Genomic DNA, 10340 nt, shown 5'->3' on the forward strand with positions numbered 1-10340 from the left:
ATGTGTTTTCTTGTTATGGAGGGGTCAGAGCAGAAGCAGACCTGGGGTCAGCTGTAAGATCTCCCTTATAATCAGTAAAAATCATTTAGTTATAGCTTTCACTATTCACGTCTCAGTATTTGTATCACCTGCTTGTTTTACTTAAACATACCCCCTTAAGGTTCAGGATATAGTGCAGATCTCAAGGTTGAACTTGCCATCCCTTGAAATAAAATTGGTCAAAAACCATCGCCTTTGTTTTGTAGTGTCCCACCAACAGTTTTGTATTTGTGTCTTGCACAGGCAAAATGTATCATTCACATGTCTTTCTATTTCAGATAAAGTGTTCAAAAGGTTAGCTTTACCAGGAGATGGAACACCCATGCAGATTCTCCAAGACGCACACCCGGACACTGTCATAGCTGCAGCACAAAGAAACCTGCACTCAGTCAACTTTCAAAAGCACAAGGTATGTTCATACTGTATGTACTCAGGGATGTTGTGTTATTGAATGCTGAAGCTAAGTACATTTTGTAGATTGCACTGTATGTGAGGTGTTCTGTGTACTATGTACTACTGTGTAACTTGCAATATGTGTCTGCACACATTCCTGTTGTACTCTGAGAAAAAAGTGTTTGCTATTCTGATCCATATGCCGGATATGGAAGTTCCAATTTGCTGAACAATAATTCTAACAGTTTTTGGAAATCATTAGGAGTTGATTAGTTCATTGCTGGGAGGCAAACGTGTTTTCAATCAAACTACACATTGTTAATCCATAATTAAATGGAGAAAAGTGACAGACTTTAATTTTTTTGTTTACAGCCTATTGAGGAAATGTTTATGCTGTGGAAGGAATGCACCAGTGACCAAGTGAGTATCTCACAAGGTGATGTAATAGAGACGAGCATAGCACAGTAGGATCTGTCTGTGAGTGATGGTTATTCTCCTGTTCCACTCACTGTGACGTGGAACCCTGTGAGTGATGGTTATTCTCCTGTTCCACTCACTGTGACGTGGAACCCTGTGAGTGATGGTTATTCTCCTGTTCCACTCACTGTGACGTGGAACCCTGGATCTGTTCCACTCACTGTGACGTGGAACCCTGAATCTGAGCTTCAGCTGAATACATAACATCATGTCACCTCAATATTTGCTTCTGCTCGTGTCCGTCAGGCTAGTTGCCATGACAACATCACTGTGCTTCACAAGAGGAGCGAGACCAACCAGCTGTTCCTGTGTGCAACTGATGGCAAGGGAACCATCTGCTGTGATATGGTGAGAGACAGCAGAACCCCAACTATTTCTGTTTTGATTAGAAATAATGGATCTCATTGTACTCTGCTCTAGAATTACATCTAGCAACAGCAGTGAATAAAAATTGTAATCACCTGTCAATCCAACAGTGTGTCCAGTAGCTATGAGTGTGTCCAGTACATGGACTTTCTATTGATGTAGTTTGTTCTAAATGTTGTATAGGGCAGGCTAAATAATAATTAGAGGACTTGTGTGCTCTGTCAATACAATGTTGGCTGTTGCTGGTTATTTGTATTAACAGACTTATTCCCTTGCAGAATATAACAGAGCTGTCATCTCCTGAGCAGCCATCTTGCACTCCACACATGAGAAAAATAATGACAAGGGTGAAGGAAGGTGAACCATCTGTCCTTAGTGGTGAGTGCCTCTACATATATATACATACAGTATATATACATATATATATATATATATATATATATATATATATATATATATATATATATATATATATATATATATATATATATATATATATACTGTATGTTTCTTTCCTGTTTCACCAGAGTACTGCCATCCTGTCTAGAAGGCAGCTTATATCTGCATTTAAAGGGATAGTTGTGGTTTTTTCATGTGGGGTTGTAGGAGGTCCTTGCCGACACGACAGTCAGTGCTATGACACGGTCTCAGTTTGGAGAAATGGAGAGCGGCCGCGTCACGCACGTAGAGCTCTCTGCCAGTGGCGTGGAGGACAGACATTTTGGAGGGCAGGTGCTCAAGTGGAAAAAAGGGCACCCCTCTCATAATACAGATGGATTAATACAGAGTGTGGTGCCTCTGGGTGACCACACTTAAAGTGCCCACCTCCTTCCAATTTACATGTCAACAAAAAACAAAAAAAACTATGGCACTTAAAGACCACAGGTTTGCATGAACTTATTGAGTCAGTCACATCATCAAACCCACTAACGGGTGCTCCTTCAGAGAAAATGTGACATGTCTCTGACTGAACACTCTGAACCACAGTTTGTTGACTGAACGGCTCTTGTCTGCAAACAAAAGCAAACGATCACAGCTAATTGTTAGTCTTGTCTTTCCAGAGAGCGCAGGACGTGCAGACCTCTACATCACTCACTCGAGTCCCTCTACAGACTTGGTTGGCATCTACAAGTTTGGAGAGAAAGGAGTCGGACCAGCGAACCACGGAAAGGGTACTCATACTGTCATACATATATGTTCTCTGTAAAAGCTGCTAGGGGTTACTTGGAATTACAATTAGCCCGTCACATGGTGGGTTAGCCCACATTTACCTGAAGGTATTCCCCGGCTTGTATTTGCAAGTGGTGCATAATCATCCTGAAGTTTCATTGCTCCCAAAAATGTCTTAAAATATTTACTCTCAAAGGCCTCACAAAGTATGACAGTACACGGTCTTCAACACAGTTATTGTCATTTTCTTCGCACTGCTGTGACAGGTTTCTTTACACTGTTCCATTGATACATAACAGGGTTAGAGTGTGCATACTGCAGTTTTCCATCATACATGTATCTGCTTCATGTCAACAATTAATACCCTGGCCTGTTCTTTCTTATACAGTGGAATGCGCTTAGTAATCATAGTTATAGTGATCAACCGCTTATAGTGATCATGGTTATAGTGATCAACCACTTATAGTGATCAAAAAGCTTGGTCCTGAATCATTCCTATACACAAGCTGTTTAAATAATCTGCTTATAGTGATCAATACTCCGCGTACAGTGATCATTTTGGGCCTTGACCCACCTGAGAACAATGGAAAAATGTTTAAAACTGCAGTAATTTTATAATTTTTTTACTTAAAAACTGCCAAGATTGAGCAAACGAGATACAGCAGTGATACTCAGTGCAGGTCTGTCTATATTCTGTATATGGAGAGATCGCGGCATCTCTGTCTGTGGAGATATGATCGCATGTCTGTCTACGCGAGACCGCTGTGTTTGAAACAGCTGGAAGCCTAACTTACTGTATGGATTTTTAAAGTCAACTTTACTTTATATTTGCTGTATTCATGTAATACATATACGGTACAAATGTCAATTAGATGGTAATCTGCATGAGAAATAAAGAAAAAGAAAATAAATTGTTATAATGATAATCCGCTTATAGTGACTCGTCCAAATGTGATCACTAAAAGAGGAGTGCACTGTACTGCCTATTTATACAGTAGTTTCTATAGTTCTATTAGTTGTGTTCAATCAGAAATAGACCAACTTTGCTTCTTTATTTTGGTTTTTATGGTCTTTAAATTAAATTCCAGGCAGCGTTAAAAAGCTCTTCAAAGTCTTACGTTTTTTTTAATTAAACCTACAGATACCCTGCCTCATAAGACAGATTTATTGTTGCCACAACCTTGCCAGTGTTATGTCACCAGATTATTATTATTTTTACCTTTATTTATACAGGGGGAGTCTAGATCTCACTGAGAGCAATGCTCTCTTTTTCAGGAGCGCCCTGTTCACATTCACACACACATTCACACCTGGAAGCTGACCAGTACAACCACAGTCTGATCTGTTGGCCACTGATCAGCTCCACTGGAGCGGTTAGGGGGTTAAGGGCCTTGCTCAAGGGCACCTCAGTGGTGGTAATGAGGGAGGGGCAGGCGCTGCCTTTTCACTTTCCTCACCCAGATTTATCCTGCCGGTCCCGGGGATTGAACCGACAACCTTCCGGTCACATGCTCGCTTCTCTAACCTTTAGGCCAGTGATCCTCATTATTTCCTCGATGAGGGCAGCACTGGCAGGACAAAGTCAATAGGAGAGCCACTTTTACCGCAAAACACCAAAAGCCACCCCAACCAAGCACATCTGCCTACCATTTTTTTGTGTTTTATTGTTTTCCACACACACACACACACACACACACACATATGTACCAGTTTCCCCTAGAAAATCTTTCAGGCCTGGAGGGATTTCGAAACGTACCCCGACCGCAACGGCGGGGGCCGTCGCTGGCGACGCTAAAGTTTTAGCTAACCTGTTCGCATCTATGTTCGCAATGGCATCCCAAGTATCATCATACTATTATGGGATGCGATGCGAACAGTTGTATTATGGGATGTGTGTTTCCCAGGCAACGACACACGTTGACACGTTTTGGAACAGCGCTGCACGCTGGCACAATACTCCTAAAAGCAAAATGCTTATTGTTTTGAATGATTTGGCACCTTCTATTACTGTCAACACCAGTATTGTATTGTAATAATATGCCATAAAGGTTTATTGAAATTTTGGGGAGAGCAGGGGAGGGGGATTTGTTTTTGCAATTTCTTAGAGCTGCCAACTAAAGCTTCGAGAGCCGCCAGCGTCTCTCGAGCCGCGCAATGAGGAACTAGGCTTTAGGCCACCACTGCCCAATGCCCATGCTTGATTAATGACAATAACCATCAAAGAGTTGGCTCTGTTTTGCAGTTGTGTTGAATGTGTCTACCTCCTCAGGCTATAGAAACAAATAGTCCCTGTGTTGTGCCTGTGTGTATCTACCTCCTCAGGCTATAGAAACAAATAGTCCCTGTGTTGTGCCTGTGTGTGTCTACCTCCTCAGGCTATAGAAACAAATAGTCCCTGTGTTGTCCCTGTGTGTATCTACCTCCTCAGGCTATAGAAACAAATAGTCCCTGTGTTGTCCCTGTGTGTGTCTACCTCCTCAGGCTATAGAAACAAATAGTCCCTGTGTTGTCCCTGTGTGTATCTACCTCCTCAGGCTATAGAAACAAATAGTCCCTGTGTTGTCCCTGTGTGTATCTACCTCCTCAGGCTATAGAAACAAATAGTCCCTGTGTTGTCCCTGTGTGTATCTACCTCCTCAGGCTATAGAAACAAATAGTCCCTGTGTTGTCCCTGTGTGTATCTACCTCCTCAGGCTATAGAAACAAATAGTCCCTGTGTTGTGCCTGTGTGTATCTACCTCCTCAGGCTATAGAAACAAATAGTCCCTGTGTTGTGCCTGTGTGTATCTACCTCCTCAGGCTATAGAAACAAATAGTCCCTGTGTTGTCCCTGTGTGTATCTACCTCCTCAGGCTATAGAAACAAATAGTCCCTGTGTTGTGCCTGTGTGTATCTACCTCCTCAGGCTATAGAAACAAATAGTCCTGTGTTGTCCCTGTGTGTATCTACCTCCTCAGGCTATAGAAACAAATAGTCCTGTGTTGTGCCTGTGTGTATCTACCTCCTCAGGCTATAGAAACAAATAGTCCCTGTGTTGTGCCTGTGTGTATCTACCTCCTCAGGCTATAGAAACAAATAGTCCCTGTGTTGTCCCTGTGTGTATCTACCTCCTCAGGCTATAGAAACAAATAGTCCCTGTGTTGTCCCTGTGTGTGTCTACCTCCTCAGGCTATAGAAACAAATAGTCCCTGTGTTGTCCCTGTGTGTATCTACCTCCTCAGGCTATAGAAACAAATAGTCCCTGTGTTGTGCCTGTGTGTGTCTACCTCCTCAGGCTATAGAAACAAATAGTCCCTGTGTTGTCCCTGTGTGTGTCTACCTCCTCAGGCTATAGAAACAAATAGTCCCTGTGTTGTCCCTGTGTGTATCTACCTCCTCAGGCTATAGAAACAAATAGTCCCTGTGTTGTGCCTGTGTGTATCTACCTCCTCAGGCTATAGAAACAAATAGTCCCTGTGTTGTGCCTGTGTGCATCTACCTCCTCAGGCTATAGAAACAAATAGTCCCTGTGTTGTGCCTGTGTGCAGAGCAGCAGTATGTGGGTCTGGTGGTCAGCAGCAGAGAGGATACACTGCAGGACAAAGTGTTTGCCTTCTATAAGGAGAAAAACACTGATTCAGCGAGGGACAGTACTAGGTGGCTGCCTTTTGTTGCCCAGGTTTGCATGGTAAGTGCCATACAAACAATCACTGATTATTCCACTGTATATTTCTACCCTTTAGCCGCGACGCACAACTATAACGGACGTTTATGTCCTTTATATAAAGGGGAAACAATCTGTAACTGCCGTAACCGGTTTATTCTCGCCTATCAGCCCATCTGATTTAACATCACGTCTGAGTTTTGAGCAAAGATAAGTTGACATTTTACTGATCTCTGTGGGGGAATTGAGTTGTTGCATCAGCAAAAAAATAAGAAAGAAAAAAAGGAAATGGACCCTAAAACCCTAAAAAACCTAGAAACAAGAATATAGCAATGTGGATTATTCAAATATGCACCAACAATTGCCACATGAGACCATATTAGAATGTATCAATGATAATCCAAAGACTCTTGCAGACCTGAGAAGTCTTGTGGAAGGTGCGTAGGTGGAGTAGATGCACTTAGAAGAGGAAGGGACACCCGCACACTGTCTTCACTTGCTCAAACAGGAATTTATTATACGTTTCGGTACAAGGCCTTTTTCAAGTATATGCTGACAGGAGGAATAGTAAACTATATAAAGGCTGGGTTCACAGTGACCAATCATTACAGACAAAAAGTATGAGTGTATGAATGAAAAGTGATGGATAGTGTACGCAGTATAACAGCTGTAGACAGAATGAAGCCAACTCTAACCTGCCGATGTTCCTCGGCTTCCAGGCAGATCATGGTGGGCCTAAGAACTACCTGCAGGACGTGTGGACGTCCCGGCTGAACGCCAGGCTCTTCTGTGGAGACCATGACAGCAGACAGCACTACTCTGAGCTGGTGGATGTGGCTGCCGTACACGCACACCACTGGCAGGACACCAGGGTCTACGCACTCTTCAGAAATGAATGGTAGGATTCCATTATCAATGTCTTATGTTTTACTCAGGTACAAAGCGTTTTTTGGAAGTTCTTTGAAATGATTTGATGAGCAGAATTATCAGCCAAAGGTTTTGGGATGCTCCCTTTTGACCAGGTGAGTCAGACTAGTTTGAGCAGGTAGAACAGCCTGTGTTTTTAACAGGAAGTCGAGACACAGTGCGTCAAGTGGGCGGGGCTACATCAGGTGAGTGGGCATGTGGTACGGAGGTAGGAGGTGGGGGTGTGTTAAGGTGCGTTCACACCGACCTATTAAAGTTTTTCGCTGGCGTCGAGTTGACATACAAAGTCAATGCAAACGAGCGATTGAGCGTATATTCGCCTGGGAGAAAAATCGCTGGGCGTCCGAGCGACAGAGACAGAGCGATAGGGAGAAAATACGCTCGTCGCTCGAGATGAAATATCCCAAGTCGAGCGAAATTACGCTGGCATCAGTCGCTCGCCGCTCAACGCTGATTGGCTGCCGTGTGAGAGCGAGTCAAGGATCACACTGGCTTGGAACAAACCGCTGGTTTATTGTGTGGCAACAAACCACATTGACAGCTGACATGAAGTGAAGTCTGTCCTACCGGTATGGAGCTCGCATTAGGAGCACGCTGATAGGCTTTAGCTTGTAAACAATGAAGGTGGCTCGTAGTGGACAAATATCATGACATTGCGTAACGTTATATCCCCCACATGTCCGTCATTTCGTGTGCCTGTTGATGAGCGATTTAAACAGAGCATCCAGACTTGACACTGACGAAGGCCCGAATTGGGCCGAAACTGTTTGTCTTAATAAATGTCCGCCACGGGAGCTATCTAAAACTTGTGTTGCGAGCCCCTTTTTTCGTTCGATTTAAACAGAGCGACAGAGCGATTCCAAAGGGTTGACTTGAGCGACAGAGCGAAAAATAAATATCTCGGTGTGAACGCACCTTTAAGAAGGTGGGGGGGTGGTAGGGAGGAGGGGTGTGCTAGGGTGGTGTTAGCCTAGGTAAACCCAGCCCCCACGTGACCTGCTCTCTCAGTTCCCAGTCACCTTGTGACTGTAAGCAGGGTGAGCCTGAGAGCAGGTCACTGGGGGCTGGGTTTACCCAGGCTAGGGAGGTGTGGGTGTGGTATAGCTAATTAGCTAATTACACGAAAAGCACAAAATCAAGCAGGTTATCCAAAAGGGTGAACAAAAACTGTGGTAGGCAAAAGGCAAAAACAGAACAGAACGGCAGTTTAAACTAAAAGCAAAAACAAACAAACAGGCTTGTAAATAAATACAAAACAGGACCAAACCAAACCTGCGGACAAAATCTCAACGTCTCATTTTTAATAGTAGATTAGCAGGAAAAGTACAAACTCAGTCATTGTTGATGATTGATTGTATTTTGGACATTTCCTTTCACTTCAGCTCTTTAGGGTGTCTTGTTTGAACAGATGAGTGTTTTGAGGCTGTAGAGTCGGCTGCTTCTGCTTCCTCTTTCGTCAACCTCAAGCCCTTTTCCCACATGCGCTTTGTACCGCAAAATGACCGGTACGTGGTCTAATGCCTGCATGTGAGAAAGGCGCCGTGCCGGTATAAGCGCGACCCCGTCGTCCCCGACATTTCACCAGTTTCCAGCCAGTCAGAAGAGCGGTATGCCGCGACAGACAGACAGGTGAGAAAGGGGTCCAGTCATTTTCCGCTATCAGTGCACACAGTAGACAGTCCAACACCAAATACACAGCTGATTGTTCGATATTCCCCTGGTGTTGCGTACCACCAAAGGACTATTGCCAGTCGCAAACGCGCTTCCAGTGGTTTTTGCCACCGGGTGATCTTGCGTGCGGGTCGGACCAGACTCAGCACGTAATACCGGGACATGCGAAAATGACGCTTCCATTCCACGTCGTCAAAATTGTTCAGAGCATTTTCCCAAAATAAATTCCCTCCTGGTCTCTCTCGCTTCCAGACGGCTCTAGTCTCACGCAGCAGCGCAGAGGTACATAACACTGTCATGATCTGTCCCCGGTTTAGTCTATCTTCATATTCTGCGCGACACTCTCATGGGCGAGGTGTACACACGTTGCTTAATGTTCCAGTGGGCATAATCTAATCATTAGCGCACATTAAAGCAAACTGGCGAAATGATCTTGTGATAATAAGAGCAGTAGCCTATGTCAGCTTCATGTGTGTGTGTGCTGATTTTCCCCTCTCCTCTCTGCTCGCTCTCTGGCCACAGTCCGTCCTCCTCCTTCAGTCACAGCCCGACAGGGACTAAGCAACGTTGCCGACAGCCAAGGCAAGCCCGGACACATCAAATGAAGCCAGTCTGTAATAAATTGCTTCAACGCGACGCAGGTGAACGGATAAACAAGCAAACTTATTTCACCATTCGGAGTTTTGCCGACACGTCACTCCCCACCCGCTCTGCAGTGCCGCCCCCCCCCCCCCCCCCCCCCCCTGCAGACGGCTACAAGAAGTTGTGAAACAGCACTGTATATATATAGAGTAGCTGAGCCTAAGTGTCTCTACAGGGGGATGAGTGCTGTGTGCTTTGTGTCTCTCTACAGGGGGATGAGTGCTGTGTGTATACAGTATGAATGTAGCTGACTCTTTGTGTCTCTACAGGGGGATGAGTGCTGTGTGTATACAGTATGAATGTAGCTGACTCTTTGTGTCTCTACAGGGGGATGAGTGCTGTGTGTATACAGTATGAATGTAGCTGACTCTTTGTGTCTCTACAGGGGGATGAGTGCTGTGTGTATACAGTATGAATGTAGCTGACTCTTTGTGTCTCTACAGGGGGATGAGTGCTGTGTGTATACAGTATGAATGTAGCTGACTCTTTGTGTCTCTACAGGGGGATGAGTGCTGTGTGTATACAGTATGAATGTAGCTGACTCTTTGTGTCTCTACAGGGGGATGAGTGCTGTGTGTATACAGTATGAATGTAGCTGACTCTTTGTGTCTCTACAGGGGGATGAGTGCTGTGTGTATACAGTATGAATGTAGCTGACTCTTTGTGTCTCTACAGGGGGATGAGTGCTGTGTGTATACAGTATGAATGTAGCTGACTCTTTGTGTCCCTACAGGGGGATGAGTGCTGTGTGTATACAGTATGAATGTAGCTGACTCTTTGTGTCTCTACAGGGGGATGAGTGCTGTGTGTATACAGTATGAATGTAGCTGACTCTTTGTGTCTCTACAGGGGGATGAGTGCTGTGTGTATACAGTATGAATGTAGCTGACTCTTTGTGTCTCTACAGGGGGATGAGTGCTGTGTGCATACAGTATGAATGTAGCTGACTCTTTGTGTCTCTACAGGGGGATGAGTGCTGTGTGCATACAGTATGAATGTAGCTGACTCTTTG

At 44.5% G+C, this 10340-nt stretch overlaps 1 protein-coding gene across 1 annotated transcript; it reads left to right on the top strand.

The window, feature by feature from the left end:
* Window positions 1-816: 816 nt before the first annotated feature.
* Window positions 817-6990, top strand: LOC310796441 (semaphorin-7A-like; the record flags this gene model as incomplete). Its single annotated transcript, XM_083658623.1, has 6 exons — window positions 817-852; window positions 1156-1257; window positions 1554-1653; window positions 2337-2447; window positions 5973-6112; window positions 6808-6990. The coding sequence occupies 6 exons, from the start codon at window positions 817-819 to the stop codon at window positions 6988-6990; spliced, it is 672 nt and encodes a 223-aa protein (XP_083514749.1).
* Window positions 6991-10340: the final 3350 nt, after the last annotated feature.

This window comes from Poromitra crassiceps (assembly GCF_964638095.1).
Source record: "Poromitra crassiceps genome assembly, chromosome: 22".
In the NCBI taxonomy this organism is placed as follows: domain Eukaryota; kingdom Metazoa; phylum Chordata; class Actinopteri; order Beryciformes; family Melamphaidae; genus Poromitra; species Poromitra crassiceps.